The sequence below is a fragment of the Neospora caninum genome, chromosome IX (assembly GCF_000208865.1).
Source record: "Neospora caninum Liverpool complete genome, chromosome IX".
Taxonomy (NCBI): domain Eukaryota; phylum Apicomplexa; class Conoidasida; order Eucoccidiorida; family Sarcocystidae; genus Neospora; species Neospora caninum.
Genome location: NC_018390.1, coordinates 5,068,404 through 5,093,240, shown reverse-complemented (window position 1 = coordinate 5,093,240; position 24,837 = coordinate 5,068,404). Strand labels below are relative to the sequence as shown.

The window sequence follows — 24,837 nt, the reverse complement described above, 5'->3', positions numbered from 1 at the left end:
CTTGGAGAAGAGAATGCTGGAGTGGCAAGGCCGGCTGGGGCAACAAAACGCCAAGGGAACGGAGAACGTTCACTGCGAGGAAGAGAGGGAAACGGGAAGGATGGAAAAGGTTGTGAAGCGCGAAGAAAGAGGAAACTTGTCACTGCCCGCATCAAAGTACGGAGAGAACAGGAGCGACGGACCAGGAGGGAATGGGGGAAAGTCTGGGGAGCTGAACCGAGGGAACACAAAACGAGGCGAGACGAAAGAAGAGCTGACGAGATAGTAGGACGATGATAAATGTCAACACACATAGCGAAAGAGAAAGAGAGGGAGTGTTTGCGGACCGAAAAAGAGCAGCGGGGCGCTTCCAAGAAAACCCACGAGCACCGCGCTTGTCACGGGGGGTCGAGAGCGGTGGAGGGCAGCTTGTGACTTCCAGGATTTGCGCCGTTCTCAGCGAAAAAAAGAAATCGGTGTTATTTGGGAGAGTGTGTCGCAAAGAGAAGAACGGCGTAAATGTCCAGTGGGCAGATGTCTTTGTGTCTAGATGTAAGAATCTCTATCTAGCGATACAGACACAATCACGCATCTATACGTGTTTGTGTGTATAGGTGGAGATGAGAAGAGAAGGAAGCATGGAAAACACGAGACGAAGAGCTCGACTTCTCGCCGTTCCTTTCCTCTGCCTTGCTGGCCCTTGTTTGATTCTAAGAAAGACAACCGACAAGGCGGAGGGCTGGCGAGCGCTGGAGGAGAAATTCCGAGCTCCCGTGAAAGGAAAAGGCGAGATGTCTAAAAAGAGGACATGGAGGGGAAGAGAGACGAGTCTTCAAGAAACGCAGAGATTCGGGGAAAAAGAGAAAAACGGTCCTTTCGTACTGCCCGACAAGGTTGTGATGGTTTCTTGCGCCTTTTCCCTGGAGTGGCATTTCCTGCGACGTTGCGCGTTTTTGTCGCGTCCGAAATCTTGCAAATTCTGCCCTCTTTTCTCGCCCTCGTCTTGTCTTCGAAGAGCGCGGCTGACCAAACGCACACCTTTTCTTCCTTTCTTTGCTCCGGTCTCTCGTTTTCTTGTCTTTTCTTCCTCTTCAGCGTCTTTTCTTCCCTGTGCTTCTTTGCCACGCCTTCGAACTCGCACGTCCTCTGGCTGTTCCTGGCAACTCGCCAGCTTTAGACCCGCTTCTGCCTTTCTTCCTCTCTATTTCTTCCTCTTTCAGCGGAGGTTTCGAACTGCGGAGACATACGTCTGATTGGGGGCTCTCGAATGCGTGACTTCCTCTTCACTGGTCCTTGCTGCCTTTCCCACGCCCATCCCAAATGCATTCGCAGTTTCTCAATTATCTCCGCTCAAGAATGTAGCCCTGGCTTTCCCGCCTCCGCTCCCTCCAAAGGGCGTATATTTACAGACACATGCATATATGCGTCAAGATATTTATCGACACATGCATGTATGCGTCAACATATTTATCGACACATGCATATATGCATCAACATATTTATCGACACATGCATGTATGCATCAACATATTTATCGACACATGCATGTATGCGTCAACATTTTTATCGACACATGCATATATGCGTCAACATATTTATCGACACATGCATATATGCGTCAGCATATTTATCGACACATGCATATATGCGTCAATCTATTTCTGGCTTCCCAGCTTACTTTGCTGCACATCGATTGTCTGCGTGGGTGTCGAGATGCATTTGTAAAGCGCATCTGGATTCTGCTCGGAGTTCCACCTGCGAAAAAGTAGGGCAGCATCGGCAGGCTCCACGCCCGCGCCCCATGCAATCTGTTGCCCCGAAAGGGATCTGCGTCTCTCTCCGGATCGGGCGTCGGGGCTTTTACAGGGGAAAGGTGCAAGGACGGTTCGGAGCATCTGCCACAATGCGTAGCGGCGGAGTTTCGCCCCTTGAAACTGTTCAAGTCTGGACAGAAAGAGCATGTCTCTCAGTGCAGAGAGAGTGAGATGCAGCTGATGTCTTACAGCCTCGAGGGCGTCGCCTCGAGGGGAGTCTCAACGGAGATACCGGCAACTGTCGAGTGCTTCCTCTTTTTCTCCGGAATTCTCTGTGCTGTCTCAGACGTCACACAGAGGGGGCCCGTTACACTGAATCTGGAACGGAGTTGAGATTTAACCCACAAGACGTCTATCTGAGTGGCATGTCACCTATGCACATCCGGTAGACGTCCATGCACATGCATATATATATATATATGTATATATATATATATATATTTATATACATACATGGATATAGGCGGCTCGAAGATGAAGATCGCCCCCGCTGGATCATGGAGCCAATGAAGTAATACACCTTTTGTTTTGCAATATGAATATAGGGAATTGTTTGCGGGTACACCAATACATCTGAGTATCCATCTGCGTATATATATATATATATATATATATATAGCGCGCGAGGAAAGATACTACTCCCCGGGACCTTACAGGGGGCTCCGTTTCAGAGCATCGAGAGTCTCGGTCGTAACGTTTTTTGATGCGGCAGCCCTCGCGTCTGCACGGCTCTGTCCTGAGAGCGGGGTCGGAGACCGTTTCCTTTGCGCAGTGAAGAACCTACCCCAAAAAACAGAAGCGAGACGGAAACCGGGACAGAGCGGCAGATGTATCGACGGCGGCCGGGGCAGGAAAGCCCCGGAAACATCTGAGACTCCTCTCACTTTGAAGCGGCGAGCATAGTTGCGCAGCCCTGCGCTGCTTTTTCCGAGATTCTGAAGGAAACGTGAGCCGCCCAGACACCAGAACGGCGAGGCGATTGTGTGTGGAGGGGCCCCCAGCAGCGCGGTTTTCCAGCAAAATGGAGAAGCGACAGTGACTAAACAGAGTGGTGCAACGTAGGGAGGAAGAAAGTGAAGCAGAGAATCTCTTCGGAGACAAGAGAGGACAAATACATACACCGACAGCCAGCAGAACTTCTGCGCTGACCACGATCATTGTTAAGTTCGGCAGACAGTCTGAGGATAGTTGCTAGGTTTCTACTTGTGTGAGTGCTCGCACGCCTCTCTTTTCCAGAAGTGGAGAGAGGGGGTGTTAGCATGCCTATGAGAAACAGAGACTGCGGTTCCGGCCAGCTACTCCTGAGCTGACTTCTGTGAACCTCGAGGGCGAGGCTTTGAAGAATTCAGATCAAGAGACCCGAAGATCAAGAAGCAGCATCTTGCTGCGTCTGCACTGTCCAAACACTCGGGGATTTCCGCGGGAACGCTGTGCAATATACGTGCTGCCACACGCTGCCTTCTCATCGACCCTCATGAGGCCTTCCGGAGCAACGTTTGAAAACGGTTTCTCGATCGTGCGTGTCTCTGGTAAGTGCATGATCTTCCCATATCTATAACATATACCTACGTAGATGGTGTACTCTTCTTCGCAGGCAGGTCTTTACATGCGTATCCTAGAGCATGGAACTTGGCACTGGAAGTCTCTGATCTGTGCTTTTTGCGCATGTGACTCGTTTACTCGACTGCCCGGCGACGCCACATGTCGAGGTCGACTGAAAGCGAAGAAGGCGCGGAGAAGAGAGGAGCGACGAACAGAGAAGGCGACTAAATCAGATGGAGACGTGCACACAGAAAGAGACAAAAAAGAGAGACACGAGAGGCACACACAGCGCGAACCAGAGTGGAGAGCGGGGAACACAAACACCGAGACACCTGAAGGGGGCACAGAGTACGGAAGGGGAGAAACGTTCAACAAGAAAAAGACGAAGGCGTGCTAGATGAGACAGAGGAGGACTGAGAAAAACTCACACACAGACAGGCAAGGATTAATGAGACAGAGAGGGGCGGCGAGAGTAACGCCCCGGCAGAAGTCGAGGCATGCAGCTGTGTACGGACTGTTGGGCTGGCTCGCCAGCACGAGGTAATTTGGAAAAGCTAATGACGAGGAATCTTCCTGCGACAAGAACCATGCCAGTTTTAGTGGGACAGAAAACCAGCGAAATAAAAAAAAGGAGCAGAGGAAAGGGCGTAAGACAGGCTGCCACGGCTGTTTGCCACGGCATCGCGCTGCATGCGCATAAAAGGGCCAACTGCATGCGAAGCATTTCTTCTGCTTCGTCGTCTGCGAGGCCCCCTTTCACTTTTCCCCCTGTTTCATTCTCGTTTCCGTTGCATTTCCTCTTGCTTTCCTCGTCACACTGCCTCGCAGGTGGTGTGGAGTGGAACACGACCAGCAGAGAAACGCCTTTGTGCCCAGAGTCGTCTCCTCTCGCTTTGGAGCCCCGGGGGCCTCTCAGCGTTTTCTTCTTCATCTTCTTTCTCCTTTTTCCTTCTCCTTGTTCTTTCTTGTTGTTCTTTTTTCTTGTGGTTCCCTTTTCATCTTGTTCTTTCCATTTGTTCGCTGTCTCTTTCTTTTCCCAGCATTCTGTGTGTTGCCCGTCTTTCTCTCTGCGCGTAAGTCTTTCTCTGTTCGTTCTGCCTCCACAACTGATCGCCTCACAAGTCTCATCACATCTTTACACCACTTTTGTGGATACACAGAGACTTACCCATGCATGTCTAGTAACATGTTTGTGTATAAATCTGTTATTTGCATTTATGCGTCCCGTGCAAGCATGAGCACTTTGGCATCTCTGTTTGCTCGGTAACTTGGAAGACCTCTTCTGGTCCGACTGCGGCTGCAGGAAAGAAAACGGCGCCGCGCATTCGCCTCGCTTCTCCTTGCAGTCCTCGGCAAGCTGAGGGCGTGAGAAGGCTAGGAAACGATCGAGAGAACGGCTAGTAAGTTCGAAAGGAAGGCCGGAAGTTCCAAGCGAAGACTCGTCTGGAGCGAAAACGCCTGACACCCTCTGGGCACTATGTGTCTGTGGCGACGCTAAACGGGGGCAGTTGAAGTCCGTCAGGATGCAGAATTCGTTCGCACCTGTTCCTGGAGGGCGGGCGCCCGCCCTGTCTCCTTCGGGCGCGTTGGGCTCCACTGTCTCCTCTTTTGTCATCTCGAGTCACACTCCCGCCGGAGGTCGCCCGTTGCCTCAAGCGTTCCCCTCTGTGGCGTCTTGGGCTCCACCGGAAGCCGGTGGGGGCCGCGCCTCGCCATTCTTTCCTCCTGGGCCTTCACCGAATCCGGAGCTGTCTCTAGGGCGTGGAGCCCAAGCAGCAGAGAGAAAAGGACGAGAAAGCGAAGAAAAACTGACGAAGGGCGCAGGCACCTGGGAAGGAAGGCAATCAGTAGAAGGAAGCCAAGAAGCAAGGGACTCAGGACGAAGTGGAGAAGAAAATCTGGAAAGTGCGTGGCGATTCTTCCCGACAGGCGACCCTTCACTCGTGTCGGCCTCTGAGGAAGAACACCATTTGTGGCGCACCCTGGGATATCGGAGGGACGGGACAGAAGAGAGGCGATGGCGAACAGAAAGAGACAGAGCGAACCCTGGTCGCCATACAGACGCCTTTCTCATCCCACGAGAAAGATGCTATGGCTGCTGCGTGTCTTCGGTCTTCCTGTCTCCAGAGCGCCATCCAAACCTGGAAGCGACACAGCACGGAGAGAGAGAGGAAGACGGCGTGGGGACAGATGTAGGAGCCAGTGACAGTGGAGGAGAACAGAAACAAGACGCCTGCCAAGCGGGCGTGCAAGTCAAAGAGCCGACGGTTGAGTCCCAGCTGTCGGTGGCTGCTCAGGGGTGCGCTTTTGAGGGGCATTCCATCTCAGGGAAGAGAGACATTCGCCGCGTGCGAGGGAAGAAGAGGGCGAGGGTGAAGCCGCGCCTCCTGAAGACTGTCTCCGCAGCCCCTGTGCGGCTTGAGTTTGCCCCCGCCAAAACAATTGAGAAATTTACGTCTTTGCTGGAAGTTCCAAATAAGGGCGGGGAAGTCGGAGGGAATCCGTCACACACCGCGCACGGTCGGCCGGCGGTGTCCCTTGGGCCTGGGGGCGACCAGCCCCTCGCTTTGGAGCCCAACGCGCCCGAACACCAGCCGGGAGGTGTCTCCTTTTTAGGCGGGGCGACAGGGGTTCCACCAGAGGCGTCTGCAGCTTTGGTCCCGAGGGGACGCGAGGCCCAGGAGGCGTTCCTCCGCGAAGAGACGGCACGGTCTCTGGTGATGTGCAGCGAGGCGATGAGCGCGAATTTTCGGTCGTTTCATGCGTATCTTCGCCACTTTTGTAAAGAAACTGACACGGACCCTGATGGCGGAGAGACGGGGACCGAGCTGCTGAGAAGACACGGTCTTTTGCTCGATGGCGAGACACCCCTGAAAGGCGGCGTTTTCCTTGACAGCGGCGCACGCGATCGTGTCCAGTTTAAAGAGAAAAAAGGGCGAGAGGCGGGCCGAGGGCGAACTCGCAAACCCGAAACCAAAACGAGCGCGAGTGAAAAAGAGATGCGCGACAGAGAGCACGTGCTGGCCTCGTACGCCTTGCGACATAGGGACGCGCTGGCAGCCACGCTGAACTACGTAAGACGGTGGAGGGGAAAGAAAGTTGGAGACGCATCACAGAAAACGCGTGCAAGAGAATAGCAAGAGAGAATATACCGCCTCTCAAAAGCGGCGGGAGAAGGGCACAAGAAGAAGTGAGTGAGAGGAAAAGCGGAGAGGGGGAAGAAGAATGCTCAGAACGGGAGGGCAGCTTGGCTGATAGGAAAGGCACCACGCCCAACAGGCGAGAAGCCCAACGAGGGAAAAAGCGCATAAGCGCCACGCGAAATCCATGACTCGAATGCGCGCACGGCCTCACAAAAACGTCCGTTATTATCGTGGCCGCTAACGCGTCTCTTCCCACGTGTGCTCAGGTCTTCGAGTTGCACTGCGCAGCTCAAGCTGCACGGTCTCCAGGCGGCTCACTGGCAGGCATCGACCCCACACTCGCCGCTGGCTCCTCCCTCAACGGTGGAGGACGACGTTTCTCCCAAGATGCGGGGGCCCGCCCGGACCCGAGGGCCTTCGCGCGAGGTCAAGGCGTAGGAGAACAATCCAACCTGTCTCCGAAGGCCCAGGACGAAACCTCCGACATCACGGCCTCGCTGGAGAGCCTGCGCATGGCCCTGAAGGTGTGGGACCTCGCTCTCATCTTGTTTGTTCTCCCGTCTCGGCGAAGACGCATCAAGTGAGAGGGCGAAAGCGAATGATTCGACGCATACCCCAGCGGGGGGGGGGGGGGGGGGCAGAGACGAGAGTCGCTGCGAAGTGGATGGGAAGGACAGAGAGTGTAAGGAGGAGCGGGCGAACCGCAGAAGCAGTTAGGCATACAAACCGGAGACGGACGGCACACCGGAGTTTGAAGAATCGAAGCGACAGACGTTTGTATGCTTTCGACTCTCGTGGCTACATGCTTGCTGCCTCTCGGTTCTTCCGTGCAGCCTCATGGAGTGGCAACGGCTGTGGGTGTGTCGCACGCCCTCGTCCTTCTCGTCTTCCGTGGCTTCGTCCCTGTCACATCCCAGAAGAGAGGAGGAGCTGTGGAGCCAGTTCGAGAAGCTTGCGTTGGAGGAGCAGGATGGAGCGTGGACCCGCGCAGACGCCGTCAACGTGGCCTGGCGGATAAACAAACTTCTCTGCAGGTCCGTTTTCTTATTCTCGGCGGTGCTACTTGGCGAACGACTTGCTTCCTATGGTGCAGATTCGCCACAAACTTGCACGTTGGGGCCTTCCCGTCTGCTTGTTTCCCTCGATTTCTCGCGACCCGGTGCTGGCGTTGGCGGCGTGTCTACTGGACCTGCTAAGAGTCCTCTGGCGCCCCGGCATTCCTTCTCTGTCGTCTCCCTTTTGCTTTTATCGGTCTCCTGGGGTCACCTTCGACTCCCTCGAGTGCTCCGAGAAAGTGCATCCGAGCGCGAGATGATCATCACTGTAGCGGCTCGGTGGGATCTCGCGCCTTTGGCGGGGACGTCCTTGCCGGAGGAACGCTGTCCTCGAGACGCCGCCTTTTTTTTTGTTCTCAAAGGCCTGTGCCAGCATTTCCGGCGACTTCGTGTCTGGAAGAAGGCTCTCTGAGATGGGTGCCCAAAAAACTATGCCCTGGCCTTGCAGAGGAAATGGACTGTCTCGTCTACGCCTCCCTTGTGCACCTTCGCAGGTTCCTTTGCCGGGCGGACTTCGCCTCGTGGCTCGCTGCCTGCGACCGCCTGGGACTCCAAAGTGTCTCCTGTCTCTGTGGTGTCGTCGCCGCCGTCGAAGACCTGCAGCGTGCCGTCGCAGCTGCCGAGAGCAGAGATTCAGTCGACGTGGCGTCTCTTTCTCGCGAGACACCCAGCGTCTCGCCAGCGGCGGACGAAAACTTCGAAGCAGCCGTGGCGGCAGTTCGCGCAGTAGGAGCGAGGTAGGGTGAATCCAAGCTCACCTGGTCAACTCTGCATGCAGCGAGGCGACAGCCTACAAGAAATCGACAAATAAATATGTATATGTACGTACGCTGTTTTATCTGACGATGGCGAGGTAGCATATCCTCTCTGTTTTTCGCCTTCCGCTAGCCAAGCCCGGATGTGTACCTCTGTCTCTGTTCCGCTGCCTCGACACACACCCCTGAACCGCCCGCCCCCGACCCTTTTCTCCCACCGTTGCATGCGACACAACCAGCAGCTCCGTGGCCTTTTCTTTCGCTTTCCCAGCCCGCCGCTGAGCACTTCGTGTCGCTGCGATGTGTGTGTTGGCGTGCGTCTCGCTCTTTTTCCCCAGGGTTGTCTTCCTCTTTGCGCACACGGCCAGTTCTTCCGGCTCGAGCGCGTCGGAGACTCCAGCGCAGTCGGGTTCACCGCCTCTCGCCTTCGCGCTCGGCCCTGAAGAGCGCCGTGCGTGGGGGCTGCTCTCGCTGTCCTTCGCGTTGATGGTGGGTAACGTCGCAGCAGCCGTCGCCAGTGTGTTTGACGTCTCCGAGGCCTTTGTCTGCTCCTCGCAGGCAGAGGTCTTTCCGTTTTCGCTGGCTGCTTTGGCCTCGTCACACACTCCCTGCGCGTCCTCTACCTCCGCGACAGAAGAATCGCGCAGCCTCTCTTCCGCCCCGTCTTTAAGCCGATCTCCTTTGCCTGCGCCACCGTCCGCGCAGCGGGACGGCTGGTCGTGTGCGCTTCTCCAAGAGAGCTTCGTCGCGACTCTCTTTTGGTCCCTCTTCCCGTCGGTCTCCCTCCATTCGCAGTTCCTCTTCTTCCTCAGGGTGAACGCGCCCACGCTCCTAGCCCTCCAGGCTGAGGCCGACGCCACTCAGGGCGACGAGGAGCTGACGCAGGCGGAGCTCGGGACGCGCGAGCACGAGAGACCTGAGTCAGGCGTTGCCGCGCCTCGGGGCCAGAACTCAGGCGAACTTGCGAAGGGCAGTCGACGTGGCGGGGCGACCCGAGTTTGCAGGCGAGCGGAGCCCGCAGACAACGAACGAGACGCGAATGTCGATCTGGCGGCGTTCGATCTGGACGCAGCCGATCGCCTTGTTCTCGCTTTCTGGCTCTCGAGAGGAAACCCCGAAGGCGCGACACACAGCGGTGCCCTCCAGGTGAGAAAGGACAGAGGAGAGCGTTGAACAGATTCGTTGCGTGGAGCCTTTCGTGCTGGATTGGTGTCTCTCTGGTTTTGGCCGGAAACTGGGAAGCGTTTTCCTTCTTTGGACCCGCCTTGCTTCTCAAGGCTCGGTGTGCGGTTTTTCAGTCCGACAGTACATCCATTTGGTTCTGGAAGTCAACCGGCCAGCCGCCACGTTTTGCTCGGCCCGAGCTCGATTGCATTTGGAGGCGTCTCTCTGTCTCCTCATGTCCGCGTTCTCGTCCGCCTTTTCTGTGTGGCGACGTACTGCTGGGCTCTCCATGGCACCCCGATCGCCCTTCTCGGTTTGAGGGATTCAACCTGATTGTGTGTCGACGTACTGCCCTGTGTTCGTCCCCGTTCCTCGCTCTCGTGTCAGTGTCTGGCTTGGCGTCGATCCGAATCCTGGCCTGTTTCGTCCACCGCTCTGCCGTTTTTTTGTGGCGCATGCAGCTCCTTCATCTGCTTATCGAGGACGTGGGGCTCTCAGCGTCCTTTCCGCCCTTCTTCTTCCCCCACATCGTCGACCTGCTCTTCCTCGCCGACGCCTTCGCCCCTCTCCCTCCAGGAGTGGCGGTAGTAAGTGGCTGCGAGAGAGAGAGAGGGCCGTGAGAGAACAAGGGCGAACAAGAGAGGACAAGGGGGAACAAGGGAGAACAAGGGAGACTAAGAGAGAACAAGGGAGACTAAGAGAGTCTGCCGACAGAGGAGGAGAAGACACGAAATCACGGTAACGCCGACTTGTCAACGACAGATGGAAACCACGCGAAGGGACAGCTGAAGCGTGGAGTGAAGGCCGAGATAGGAAGAAGGCGGGAGAGACCATGACACGAGCGAGAGATGAGCACGGAGGAAAAGCAGAGGGAGAAGATCACGACGGAAAGGGAGAAGCAGTGGGCAAGACACGGCCCAGCTGGGAAGACAAGCTGTGGCGCACAAGGCGAGGGAAAGAAGCCGCGCGAGACTGCGAGAACGGGAAGCGCACAGAAAGAGGAGAAATGCCTGAAGCTTTCTTGTGCTCTCGCCCGTTTGGCTGCGAAGACGGACCTGCACTTTGTCGTCGCTTCGGTCCTTTCTTTTGCTTGTGAACAGGAAGCGAGATGCGACGTTGTGATGGAGTACGGAGCATCGCTGCTCGCCAACAACCAGCTGCATGCGTCGATCCCTTACCTCCAAGAAGCCGCGCGGGTCCCGGCGCTGGTGCCTGCAGTCCTGGATTTGCTGCGAGTAAGCAAAGCCTGATTCCCGAGAAGTTTTGCCTGACTCAGCGGCGACTCTGTACGGAATACACGGATCGGATTTTTCTTGGCTTCGCACCTGTTCGGTAGCTGGATGAACGCTTTTTACGCCTGGTCTGTATGGGTAGTACTCGACTCGTCTATAGTTTAACCACTACTGCTGGGACGTGTGGCGCGTCGCCTTCTAACGCTCTTCCTGGGCCTTGTGCGTGCCCCACTCGCTGTGCGCCCGGGCGCCTGTGGTCGGCTCTGCAGCTCTCCAATCCTTGGAGTTTATCGGCACCTCTTAATCCCATTTCTCCCTGGTGCTTCAAGGTGCACTTAGACGCAATCGTTCTTTGTCAGGTGACTATAGTGTGCGAGATAGGTGACGAACGTCTGGAGGTTGATCTCCGTTTTGTCTGTCTCTTTGTGCGCCTCAGAATTTCCTCGTCTCTTCCGTGCATGCATTCTCGGACTTCCGAGATCGCGCGGCGCCTCTCCAGGATCTGGACCTTTCTCCGCCGCCCTCGTGTCAACGTGCGAATGCTGGTCGGGAGGAGCTCGAGGCCGACCTAAACGATGAAGTGAACACGAATGAAGTCCCTGGTTGTAACCGCCAAAGCCCCAGCTTTTCGCTTGACCCTTGTGCAATTCTGCTCCACGACTTTGCCCAAGTACGCTGCCTTTCACTTACAGCCACGCCTGCCCAGATTCCGAGGCGCCTTCAATCCGCCGACAAAATGTACACCGTTATATCACTTATCTCACCTATATCTCTTTTGCGATCAACCTATATACATGTATTAGTCTATCCTGTTTCTTCACCTTCCTATCGGACCCATATATATATATATATATATATATATATAAGTATGTATATATATATATATATATATAAATATGTATAAATTTGAGTCTGTCTGTGTAGGTATTAGCGTAGTGGGCTTTGTACGGATACATCGTTGTACAGGTGTATGTATATTTCGCATTCATACGCAGATGAGTATTTGCCTGTTAAAGTCTGCATCGCTTTTCCGTAACGGAGTCACAGCTGATTTTCTTTCCTGACGTTTGTTCACGCGCGACGAGGCCGCAGGTCCAAATTCCACTTTCTCTGTCCGGTGGAGTGTCCCCAATTCCGTGTTTTTTTCCCTTCGCTGCCTGCATGCACGGCCTGCCAGGTCTCGCCTCCTGCGCTCTTTGCGCCCTCCGTCCCCCACACAAGTGTCTCCGCTGTCTCTGAAGCCGCGTACGCCGTGCGAGAACCTGTGCATGCTTGTGTCGTTCTCAGGCTTGTGGTTGCGCCTGTTTCGAGGAAGCACGGCGCGCTTTGTCTGGGTCGCCTTCGACTTCGCTGTCTCCTCAATCTCACGCGTTGCCTGTTTCGGGGGGACCTACGTCGTCTGAGGCCAACGCGAGCGACGAGGAGCGCGACCGCACTCTTCTCCTTCTGCAAGACAGTTTCTGTTTTCTCCTCTTCCGTGCTCGGAGAAAAGACACGTGCGCGTCCCCGCCTGTCTGCTCCTTCGCTTCGTCGCCCTGCCTTAACGGAGAGGAAGAACTCGACGACGAACACCAGAGGGAAGGAGAACTCTGCGCCCTGCGAAGGCAGATCGAGGCGCTCGACTGCCTTGTTCGAGGGTACGTTTCCTGTACCTGTGTTCTCATGCTGTCCCCTTTGGTTTCGCGCTCCTTTTTCAACTCTCCTCTTGTTCTTTATTCCCGAATTTCAGCTGCCGGGAAAGGTGCACGTGGACCTTACCTAAAAACGTGTGTTAAACGGCCGCGCATGTGCGTCGCCCGGCGCGGCCTGGGGAATCCCAAGTGCGTCTGAGTTTTAAAATCTTCGCAAGGGAAAAGAGTTTTGCTGCTCCGGCGCGTCCTCCGCGCGTGGGCAAGTGGCGCCTCTCTTCGCCAGCTTTGGCAATCGGTAAAACGCAGTGTGTTGACGGCTTGCCCTGGCTTTTTGTGTGGCTGTTGGGTTCGATCCGTTTGTCTGAAGGGACACTCGCTTGGCGCTTGAGATGCGTTGCTCGTATTCGGCACAGCCATCTTTACGAGACCAGGCGGCGCCCTCCGGCCCTTCGCTGCGCCTGTCTGAGTTCCTCTCCGCCTCAGCTTCTCTCGCGTGCTCGTCCCGCCGCTCGTCCCCGCATGCGGTCGAGCGCGCGCAGTCGTCGTCCGACTTGTTCAAACCCCTCGCTGCCGTCCTGTGTGTTCTCCCCAGGTTTTGCCGTCTGGGCTACCGCCACTGCGCCTGCCTGCTCGCCGCCCTAAGCGGATCTTTTGCCTCTTCATCTGGCGAGACTCCTGAGCACGCCGCGGTTTCTCCTACAAAGTCCCTTCCTGCGGTTCCGCGGCTTCTGGAGGCATCGCTGCGAGCGCTGTCTCCGGTCGCTTCTGAGCTTGACGCCTGCTGCGCGTCTTCTTTCTCGTCTCGTCGGCGGTGTTCTTTCGCGTCGCTGGGCCGGCGTGCGTTCACGGAGGGACGCGGAGAGGCGGGGAACTTTGGAGACGCACAGGGAGAAAGGAGACAGAAGCGCCGCCGCGCCCGAGACCCAACAGAGCAGCGCGGATCCTGGCGAGGGGGACAGGACCCCACAGAGTCCTCGGCGGAGGAGACAGAAGGGACATCAGACCTCAGTCTCTTAAAGGCATGCGACCAGGGCCACGGGGCTCGAGGAGGGTCGTCACTCCCCTGTTTCCTCGTTTTCCTCGCTCTTTATGCAAAGAGGAGGCATGTGCTGGAGGTGCGTCTCGAGTGCCTCGTCGCCGTCTGCTTTCTTCAGCAACCAAAAGAAACCGAAAAGGGGGAACTGATATACATGAGCTCAGAGAACGTGCGTGAAACACACCAAGAGACAAAGAGAGTGACGCGGCTGTGTACACCGACCCGGAACGGGAGCGAGGGAATGGCTCTACGGCGACGCACGTCGAAAGACGTGGGCGGTCGTGTGGACACTTGGACCCGTAGAGGAAAGCCAGGCATTTGCACATGCACACGTGGGCAGATTTAGGTAGAGCCGCACAGAGCAAGATGCGGCGAGTTCCACATGTACAGAGACACAGTCGAGATTTCAACTAGGTTTTGCGGCACACAGGTCGAAAGCCTCTGATGCAAACATGGGTTTCTGTACGCCAAGAAACCAAAACGAGCGTTGCCGAGCTGTGTCGACGCGCTTTGTGCTTGCAGCTTTTTCTTCGGAAACACGATGCCCACGACTTAGCTTGGCTTCACAAGGTGAGCGCGAGGACGGAGGATCTTGTTCGGCCAAGTATTGAGTCAAAGAAGATGTTAGTATGATCCGTACCGCCGTACTGATAGCGAGACTCTCTGAAGAGGACAATTCTAAGCTTTTCTGGGCAGTAACGATTCGCTGTTTTGCGCAAGACACAACGCCTAGCGCTCGTTTCCGAAGGAAGACAGAGGCGGCGAAACAGCTGCTTTGCCTCTGTCCCCTTTTCTCTGTGGACTGTCTCGACTTGCCGTCTGCCTCTTTGCCCCCTCGGGTCTCTCGATCCTCTCCTCTTTTTCCCGTTCTTTTTCTGCTGGATGCTTCACAAATTGATATCTCTTTTCTTCTCGTGCGACATCGCTTGTGTCCCCTGCGTTCAGGCTTCCTCTCTCACTTGTCTCGGCGACTTCTTGGTTCCCGGCTTCGTGTCGCTGGTCGCCTTTGTGGGGTCCCCACAAGTGTCTCCTTCGGTCCCCGCCTTCTTTGTGGGGTGTCTCCTCTTCGACGCCCTGCGTCTCCTGAGGCTCTGCACCAGTTCCCACACTCTGATCGCCGCTTTCAATCGCAGAAATCTAAGTCTTCTCGCCACCTCTTGGCGGCGGTGCTTAGATGCGATCCTCCTGCAGACGGCATTTGACGCGCCTCCCGCAGGTAGGCCACCGAGGTGGGCCGTTCTGCTCACTTCACTTCGGCTGCTCGTCTCTCACGTGGGCATGTGATGCTCGTCTCTCGCGTTTGCATGTGGCCTCCTACTTTGTCTCGGGTCCCTCGCTGGTGTGTCTGGCGCCTTTTCTTCTCAGGGATGGACTGGAGGAGTCCAGAGCTGCAGAGAAGCATGGTGAGCGCGCTCGTGCTCGCCGAGTCGCGTTGTGTGGCCTAATGGGGCCTGTCTCTGCACTGCTCGGAGACAGGATAGACGGCTCGCCCACCTTGCAGCATCGGAAGAGGGCGAGAACGAACAAGGTGCCGGAGAGAGAAGAATGAGCACCTCGAGGCGACGCGCGGCGCGCAGGGGAAAGACAAACTCAGTCGGGGTTTGAGACTCCCGCTTGTGCGTCGGCGGGGCTGGCCTCCGTCTCGAACAGAGCCAGGCTCTTGACCGGGCACACACTGTCTCCGTTGGCATGCAAATGTGTACGTGTGTTGCGGGCGGAAGTGGAACCTCCGGCGGTGAGGTTTGCCTGAGCGAGGCTTCTCTCAATGGGAGCAGATCGCTCTTTGGGTGTGTGGAGCTCGGGGTGAATGGCTACGAGGCTCTCAAACAGGTTGCGAGAGACACCGTCTTTCTGGCAACGGGGGTGCCTGCCGTGCATGGATCGACCTCTATTCCTCTCGTTGTTCTGTTGCGTGGGTTTGTGTCTCCGCCGCTCCGACTGTGGATCTGCGCATATGTTCAAGCAAACACCGCTGTCTTTTTGCGTTTCCTTTGTCGCTCAACTTGGGCACACAATCCGTTTCGTTATCTGGGTGTGAACACGCGTCAACCAAAGCCGCTTGTAAGACGGCGAATGTCGAGCTGGAAAGGCCTCGAAACGCCTTCGCTGGTCCATAGACACAACTTCTTTATGGGTGGCAGCGGAGTGTTCAGACGCTCCCGCGAGGACGAGAAGTGGAAGACATGCACGAAAGGCAGAGAGGCTGTTTTTCGAGAGAGAAAAGGACACCAAGTGTCGCCTCTCGACTGCTACTCGGTCAACCCGCTCGTTTGCGATTCGTTCCTTCAGAAATCTCACCCCGACCTATTCGACGTGCTTGCATAAAAGATGCATGCAAGCAAAAACGCAAGGACACACCGACGCCGAGGCGTCAATTTCCCTCTTCACATGCAGCATACACCCATATACATACATGTGTACGCGTATATATGAATACATTTGCATGTGTATATGCGCACGTATATAACACACCTGGATATGACATACAGTTCTCTTTTTTTTGCCTCGACCGAGCCCCAGTCCGAAATATATATAGTCGGCTGGGCTGCTCGAGGGAGAGAGCGACGCGTGGTGACATTCGCATCGTGAATGAAGGCAGAGGACGCCGAACAGCCGAAAGACAAGAATCGGATCCTCGACGAGTGGAGAAAAACACCAAAGGCGGACGAGGTGTCTCCTTCACCCCAGTTCCCGCACCCCACACAACGCCAACGCAGAGGGCAAAACGAGAACCCGAAAGAGCACACGGTCGCTGGCCGTCTCGTTTCGGCCGCGTGCGCACTGTTCAAGATCGCCCTTGCCTCTCAAATCGTCCCTGTACCCCAAGACAAGAAATAAGAGGCGAGAAGAAACTATCACGGAATTCAACAGACGCTACATGACGACGAGGGAAAGGAAGAGAAAGCGAGACAGCGAAGGTTTCAACGAGTCCCTTAGATGAATTCGTCCTCGAGGTCCACAGTCTCGTCGTAGTCCTGGAAATCGACCTTGTACCGCAGAATGCCTCCCAAGCCGCCGAAACCGCGTTCGAACTGGGCACCTTCCTGAGAGCTGAAGACCGAGGCAGCAAAGAAACGTAAAGGCCACAGTCGCCAGGCGGACGAAAAGACGGACCAGGGAATCCGGCGGAGAAGACAGAGACCCAGCGAACACGACCTGGAACCCAAAGGCGTACGGTCGAAGAAGCAATCTCTGTCGGCACATTCGAACACCGAAAGAAGAAGAGAAAGACAGAGAGACGAAAAGAGAGAAAGACAAGGAGAGACAGACATAGACGGACAGACAGAGGGACAGCGAGGGACAGAAAGAGAGAGCGAGAGAGAAAACGAGAAATAGCGAGGGGACAGACCAAGCATTTTGCCGGGCTGTAGCAACCTGCGGGCCGCCTTTGGGCGCGAAGCACTCAGCTGTCCGGTTCCTAAGCGAGAGAGGCACAGTGGATGAACCTTTTATCGATGCTCGGCACGGAACGTCGAAGCAGCCCCGCAGTCGCGAAGAAAACCCCGGACCAAAAAGAGCGATTTGCGACGTACCGGTTGGTGACAAAGTCTAGAGTCGTTCCAAAGCTCTTGTAGTTGTTCACCAGCCACTCAGAGAAAGAGATCTTGTCCGACACCTCGAGTTCCACTCCGTCCTCTTTGAAGAGCTTGTCATCTCGCGCCTGGTCAGGCGTAATGTGAACGATTTTCTCTGCGTTCGTCACCGGATTCTTCAGCGTCACTCTGAAGGAAACAAACCAAAACGCCTGTACCTACGCCCGTCTGTCCACGCGGCTCCCACATGCACCCATCTACTCATATATATATATATATATATATATATATATATATGTAGTGTGCGAAGGAACGCGTATTTGTGTATGTGCATATTTAGTCTAGCAGGTACTGGGTGATGTGGAGGCATCATGCGACTGCGCGTTCGCAGCGCCTGACACCCACTCTGTTTGCTTCTCCCCGGTGTCGCTCTCCGTCTCCAGCCTGTCCGGCAGACTGCCGTGAGCCCCCCTGGTGGCGTTGCGTCTCCCGCCCCTGTCGAACTCTCCATGCCATTCTTTTTTCCTCGCGAAGACAGCTTCAGGTTTCGCCTGGTGTTCTCAACTTGCTCCTTCCGTGGCTGAGTTCTCGCCGGCTCACGGCGTGCGTACCTCTCCAGGGGGAGGCCTTCGTAGACGATGAGGAGCTCCACAGCGCCCATCTCAAGAGCCTGCAGGGTTTCTTGAACGCCAAACACGTACTTCCCCGTGTCCTGAGCAACTTCGTCGAAGAAGCGGCCAATCAACTTCTTCTCCTGGATGAACTTCACGTTTGTCAACCTGACAACGGAGGGAACACATGGCGGATTTTCGTGCGTGAGAAACGTGCGGCGGGGAGGAACCGGGAAGAGGAACGCCGCAGAAGGCGAGAAGAAACGCGTGGCTTCGCGGCTCTGCAAGTCTCCGCGGCCGCTGGCGGGCACTCCCGAGCGCGGCGAGAAAAGCCGGCAACAGGGAGACGGACAGGCGGGCAACAAAACAGGAAACGCCGGGAGAAGCACCGCAGAAAAAAGGAAAGGAGGGGAAACGGTCCTTTTTCGCGTCTTCACTTACGCCTCGGCGGAGAGTTCAATGGCCTGGTTGAAGCCATTGTCGCCACCATACGAGACATCGACGATCTTAATCACTTTCGCCTGGAGACGCTGGTCAAACATTCCACTGGTCGCCAAGTCGTTCTTGAAGTCTGCGCTACCGGCCAAGATCAGCCCGGAGACATTCACCTGAAACGAGCCGAGAGACACGCAGGCATTCCCGTCCTTTCCTTCTCAGGCGACGCCCAGAAATCGGGTTGACCTTTCGCTCGAGAACCGGCGCTGGAAAGCGAGAGACAAACGCCGAGACCCGTTCGCGTAATCCCAGCTTCCTGCTGGCTTTCCTTCTCCCTTGCGCTGCCTAGATCTCGTTCAACATTCTGCTCCTCAGAATCCCGAGATGCCGATTCGCCTCAAACACGCAACGCAGCTCCCGGCTTCCACACGCACAGACATTCCTGCGCCACTCTCGGCCACTCCGTGTTTTTCTGCCTTTCATCGCATTCGCGTTTCTTCCCTGTCTTCTTTCTTCTCTTCTTCCACAATTCTCCGTTCTCGTCTTCCCCGCCCCCCCTTTCCCTCGATCTGCTTCCTGTTTCCGTCCCTCTCTTTTCCTTCTTATCTTTCCCCTCGTTTGTCTGCCGCAGCACGTACCTTGTCCTGCGTGATGAACATTTGCACGGCAGTTTCTGCAACCTTTCGCACGTAGTTGTGTCTTTTTTCCAGGCGCAGACGCGCGAAACGCATCGCGGACTGCCCACCGCGGCCGTGCTTCTTTGGCAGGTCGACGGTGAAGCGATGGAGGACTTCCTTCGTGCTGCCTTGGAGCGTGGCGAAGAGCGCGCCGTTACCGTCCAAGACGATGAATCCGAACTTCGCGTCGGACTCGAGAAGCTCCGCCAGTGCCTAAGAAACAACGAAGCCGCAAACGCGCACGTGAAGACGGGGGTGCGAGAGCGAGAGGCGCTTGAACGCCTCGGCGACTCTTCGCCAGTGATCCGTGAGAGCGCGAGAGACGGCGGGACACACACACTCAATGCAGCCGAAGGACCGAGCGAGGGAGAGAACAAGAACGCAAGAGAGAAAGAACGAGGGAGAGAACAAGAGAACGCACGCGCAAGAGAACATGGGGAAGAACGCGAGAGGTGAGAACCAGAGAGAAACCAAAGATGAGGTGCGAGAGGACAAGGAGGCGAAAAGGAATAGAGGCGTTTGCGGTGCTTCCGTTTCTCGCTGCGTTCGTCGTGACTGTCAGAGACGGCACGCAGTGAGACGTACACAGAGCGAAAAGAAAAGTTATCAAAGACAGATCGCGTTTTACCTCGACGTGGAATTTGTTGTCGCAGAGGTAGAGTGAAGTGTTGACTGCTTTGAAGGGTTCGAAGTCGATCGACACCTTCTTTTCTTTTCCGTCTTCCGTGATGATGGTTCCGCAGTACACAACCAATCCGTTGGGCGGAGTTTTGTTATACAGCTTCAGCCCTGAGGACAGCAGAGGAAAAACAGACCAGCTGCGCTTGTAGGCCTCTCGGTTCTCTCCTGTCTGGTCCCTCTCTGATCAAGCGCGAGACGACTGAGGGCGACCAGTCGGAAAAAGGTGGTTTTGCGAGATTAAGAGGCGGGAGATCCTTCAGGTGTGCGGTAGTCAACGGCATCCGCAAAAATTGCTCGGCTGCGGACGGAGGGGGCGGCGAGAAGGGAGCGAGAAGGCGAGCAGCCTTAAGGGCAAACGGAAGGAAGCAAGGATCCGAGACGGAAGAGAAAAAGCCTTACTTTGCTGGGTGGAAGTAATGGCCGAGAGGACCGACAGACGGTTCACACGCGACTTGATGTTAGAGGCTGTTCCGAATTCATCCGCAAGCATTTTGTTGATTCTCGTAATTTCGTCCTTCGGCTTGATGATCAAACTGATCATCGACGTGCCGTTCCTGGAAACAGACACAGACGCGAAAAGGCGCGCTTCCCGGTTGCCGTCTGTACCTAGTTTAGAGAAACGGCAGCGCAGAAAGAAGCAAGAGAAGGGGGAGGAAGAAGGAAACAGACAAACGGGGGAGCGACAACGGAGAAGAAAGGAAAGACTGTCAGCGCCCTGCACGCTTGTCCGCGGGAGTGGTCCCCCCCAGAAGGCGCAAGACACGCAGAAACACGGAAACAGGGAAGAAACCCAGGAGGCGCATGCAGAGACAACGGGAGGAGACGAAGCAGACGAAGCGAGGGGGGGGGATGGGCAGGGACGACCTGACGGGGGAAGGGGAAGCAAGAAACAACCCAGAAAATCGAGAGAAGGAACCAAAACATTGAGATAGAAGGAAAGCACAAGGAGACCCGCCAAGGCCGATCGAGACGCACACAGAGGCTTCCATGTGCGCTTGAATACTTTCACACTTCTCTCTCTGATGATCTCGCGCTGGGGACAGCCCCACGAGAGAAAGACTTGGCAAAAGCGAAGACGGTAAGAGACGGAGGAGAGGTGAGAAAGAGGCAACGCAGGAGAATGAGAGAAGGAGGGGAAGAGACAGACAGGAGATGCAAACCCTCGCAGCTCCTCGGTCAACTCACCCTCGCGCGCTCTCAAGATTTTTGATCAGGCGTTTGATCTTCCATTGTTCAATGCTGGTATCGACGTCCCCGTCACTCGCCATTTTGAAGAGAAGGAAAGTGGGACAGAAGAGTGGGAACAGAGAAAACGCGTATCTCGAAGAGACACCGCCAGGAGAAAGGAGACAACACGTCGAGGGTGGGAACCGAGCCGAGCTGTCCTAGCGGAAACACGGAATCAAGGGCACTGTGGGCTCGCGTCTAACTTCCGACATGCGTTCGCATAAGCCAAGAAAGTCCCCAAAGAAGAACAGAGAACTGACTGGAACTGACAAGGAAAGAAGCGGCGAACAGTGTCGCGTGAGTCGACGACGGCCGTGACAAGAAAAAACCGGAGTGGAGGCGATGAAAAGAAGCGTAAAAGACACCAGTCTGGTCCTCCAACTGACACTGGATCACGAGAGCGCTGATCAGCAAAGACAAAGGAGACCAACAAGGTGGGAGAGGCGACAAACACTCAGGGCAACGCAGAAAGCAGCTCGAGTCCGACCGACCTCGGAGGGCAAAAGCACGAGTAAACGGAGGAAAAACAACGCTGAAACGGAGCAGAATCCGATTGAGAAGTAGAGACAGACGGGGCGGCGACGAAATATCGACGTTGCCTGTTTCTTTTCCTTCGTTGCTCTTCGGACACGCTCTTCTCAATCTCCCTTCTTGCAGACTCTAGACAGCTGGTGGAAACAAGAAGCCTCTGCGTCTTCCGTCCGGGGTGTCCTCAGGTTCCGTCTCTCTTTCCTTTCGATCGAAGCAACAAAAAGGATTGACGGGACTCTGCAAAGGACTATCGAGGCTGTTGACCTCGCCGATGTTTTTGACTGGTCCAGAAGTCAAAAGAAAACGCGAACGCCGCATAGGCGGGCGGAGACAGATGGCGCAGGGGAAAGAGGCGTTGAAAGGCGCGCAAGGCGAGAGAAGGGGCACTGTCGCCGAGGCGGAATGCTTTCGAAAAGAACTTGGAGAAAAACACAGCCTCCGAAAAACACGCGTACGGCCCTTTCCCTCGCGTCCTTTTTGCATGCGGCATTCTCTGTCTCTCACATCACCGGAGAAGAATCGCCAAGTGGGGAAGCGTAGCCGACAGGAGGGGAGCAAACAGCCAGCACTCTGGCGACTTTTCTCGTCGACGAGCGAGGCCGGCTACCCGTTGCTATCTTTTCGCTTACCTTCTTTCCATTCTCGAGAGCAGCAGACTTCCTTCCTCTTCGAGGTGAAAGCAGGTGGTCCAAAAATTCACGGGCAAAGTTTTGGAGAAAGACGAACTCTCGGGGGCACCTCTCCCGTGCGCATCGAAGCTCTAGCCTCGCTCTTCCGCTCTTCCCCACATAGCCTCGCAAACCAGCCGTCCACTCGATGTTCCATCGTGGTCTATCCGTTTCTTAACGAAAGGTGATGTGCTTGGCAAGGAATCTGTATGTTCTATTTTTGTCTTGCGGATGCCCCTTGCGTGGAATTGCCGCAGTATGAAAACGGTTGCTCTTCGATGAAGCTGCGCCGTCTCCGACACAGATAGGCAGCACACTGCCTCACACAACCCCGACGGTCCGCTGAGTGTCTGTTTCTTCGCCTTTGCGTGTATGATATAACATGAGAAGATGCAGAGAACGCACTGTATTTCCAATATGCATTGGGAGGTGCGTACTGCGTAGCCAACGTGTAGAATCCATCGATAGCCAGAGGGGGCTGCACGTGCACGCTCCGCGGGGCATATAGGTGACTCTCCAACATATCTTCCCTTCGGTGAATGGTAACTCAAAGAATACAGGTTTCTTCGCCACAGGATAAGGGTATGTGTTTCATTGTAAAGGAACAAATCGTGCATTAAAACAACGGTAACGGCTCTAGTCGGGCCCGCTCCCTCTGGGGAACCGGCGCCATGGCTGCCCGAAGACACCCAATCGACGAGAGAAGCTCAATATACTATAGCAGTTTCCGTCCGCTAGCTATCTTGCGTGGTGCATTCTTCAAGCTTAGTTGAAGGATTCGAACGCCTTTACTCTTTTTTCGGCGCACTGCGCTGTGACACTCCATGAAGCTGCCTTCAACAGCTCAGCGCCACGTATCGATCTGCACGGGTGTGTCCGCCTGCACCCACAAAAAGAGCGAACCATAGCACTTCCTTACGGTAGAACGGTGGACTACCCTTTCTGTCCAACGAGGCTACCTTGTCCGTAAATCCAAAGCGAATGAAATTGTCGCCAGTACCTGCTTTATTTTTCGGTAGCTCGCGCTGGAGAAAATCCAGACGAATTCAGAATACGAACTGCACGCTCGGGATGTAAAGGGTTCCTCCGTGTTCAGTAAATTGCCCGACACATATGACGCCACAGACAAGAGGTTTGCCCTTCAGATAGCCAGCAAGGAGAGATAGCGCCGTTTGTCCTGAAAAAGAATCCCTCGAGAAGAAAACAGATTGTGAAGGTGCTTCCGCCGAAGGCTGCCAGTTCGCTACAAGCGGGCTTCTTCGGAAGTCAAGTTCATGCAGTCCTCTAGCCGCTCACGTGTTTTCGCGCACACAGAGTGAAGATAACTCCATCTATGTGCGTACAACGAACAGTCGCCTGCCGCCTTAGACGTACTGGGGTCCATTTGCACGGTTCTTGAAAAAAGGCAGGATCAGAAATTGTTGCTTAGAGAGTACAAGGCGAGCACAGCACACACACTAAATCGGAGGCCAGGCTGCCTTTGGCGTAACGTGGAAAATCAACACAGGTGGCAGAAACAAGGTGGACACCGCCCGCCACGCACAACTAGGCCGTCCGGAGCGATTTCTGGAACGGAAGCGGTATGAAAGCCTGAGAAAAGAAGTCTTTTGCAGCAAACTTAACGGAGGGGCCCCGCTGGAAGAACGTGCGCTTCTGTTGCAAGATCTAGGCGTGTAGAAAACGATTGTTTCCGTACTCGGAGCACTCAGAGCATATAGCAGTGCATTCGCTTGGGAAAACTTGTTCGAACTCGAAATTCCCCAGGAGGACTACTTGGACGTTCTCGATGCAGGTTTTGTATGGAGGATAGGGTACAGTGTGTGTGCAAGTCCATATCCGGGGTTCGGAAAATTCGGAAAACGTTTTCCCAAGAAATATGGCGACATATTTCCCAGTAGATTTAATGAAGTTTTTTGACCTGGTCGTAAGCATCCAGGGAACCAAAACGAAGTGTATATACACCCCAATCCCGTCAACGATGTGCAGCCGCGCCCGGGGTCGTGGGGGGGCGCACCTGGAATACGACACAAACATAGGCATATATGCGAAAGACGACAATGCAGCGAGATCAGACGAGATGTCGGTCACTTTATGGAAGCTATGTGAGACCCTACGAGGCTATGCAGTGGGAAGCAGCCGTCTCAGACCTCACATACTCGACACCATTCGTTCCAGTCTTCACGTACCAGATACCGTCTGGACCGACTCGAGTTTCGATAAGAAGGACTGAACCTCCAGTAAAAGGCTACACCTCGGGAGAAGTGACCATCAGCCGCCATTTTCGCGAAGAGCGTGGTTCAGTGATCTTGTTCATCAGACGAGCGCATGCCAGTGTCAGACATTCCAGCGGACAGACAAGTCATTTGTGTATCGGCGAGTGAACTCGCTAGATGCATGCGAGTCTTTCGGGTTTGAGATCATAAATCATTAGTGAGTGAACAAGCCGCTCATTTCTCCGTCTTACTCTATCGCGGGGATTTCCTGGAAAACCGGAGATAGCGGTGTACCGTTCCTGTGACAGGCGTCGACTCTTTAGAGGCTCTAAACTAGGGCAAATTCCTACTGCGAGTGGCAACGTTACGACCGGCATCGTGATACGCAGCACATCGTGCACCAGCTTTTTCCCATGTCGTGTGTGTTCTTCTCGTTTTCCACGCTTTTCTTCCACCGCCTTGTCGCCTCCACAGACTAACAATTGTTCGCGACGTTGGAACTTGTTTCACGGTCAGTGCGAACCCTTCTTACCGAGACCTTCGACACTCTACGTTCAGGATAGACAGAGAAGTCGCTGTTGGAAAACGAGACAGAAACGGCATACATAATGTTATATACATTCCTTTCTTTGAGCAGAAGTCATGCATGGGTGTGTATTCCTTCTTTGTTGCAGAGGTCGTCTCGCGGATGCAGCGCATGCGTAGCGATTTTTCGTTGAGTCCTACCGGCAGGCGGCCGCGTGTCGCCGTTAATATGTAGTTGGAACAGCGGTCGGGTTGGTAATACAAAATCTAGAGGAGGCGCCTGCTCCTTTCTCTGTACTTTTGACACAACTTTGAGACTTTGGAGCGGACGAAGAAAAGTGTGGGGCTCGGCGAGTCCCGCCTTTTCTTTTGCCTCGTAAGCTGT

The 24,837-nt window shown here is 55.1% G+C and overlaps 2 protein-coding genes across 2 annotated transcripts; one reads left to right on the top strand and one right to left on the bottom strand.

Annotated features, from left to right (window-relative positions):
• Positions 1-4,858: 4,858 nt before the first annotated feature.
• Positions 4,859-14,796, top strand: NCLIV_044450 (conserved hypothetical protein; the record flags this gene model as incomplete). The annotated part of the gene is made up of 13 exons (XM_003881367.1): positions 4,859-6,409; positions 6,745-7,058; positions 7,312-7,512; positions 8,028-8,270; positions 8,627-9,434; positions 9,914-10,039; positions 10,553-10,687; positions 11,121-11,354; positions 11,972-12,321; positions 12,908-13,430; positions 13,874-13,921; positions 14,297-14,567; positions 14,717-14,796. The coding sequence occupies 13 exons, from the start codon at positions 4,859-4,861 to the stop codon at positions 14,794-14,796; spliced, it is 4,884 nt and encodes a 1,627-aa protein (XP_003881416.1).
• A 1,488-nt stretch (positions 14,797-16,284) lies between these two features.
• On the bottom strand, positions 16,285-20,556 carry NCLIV_044440 (hypothetical protein; the record flags this gene model as incomplete). The annotated part of the gene is made up of 8 exons (XM_003881366.1): positions 16,285-16,402; positions 16,885-17,073; positions 17,496-17,663; positions 17,937-18,103; positions 18,569-18,820; positions 19,236-19,396; positions 19,688-19,842; positions 20,474-20,556. 8 exons carry the CDS (start codon positions 20,554-20,556, stop codon positions 16,285-16,287), a joined length of 1,293 nt encoding a protein of 430 aa, XP_003881415.1.
• Positions 20,557-24,837: the final 4,281 nt, after the last annotated feature.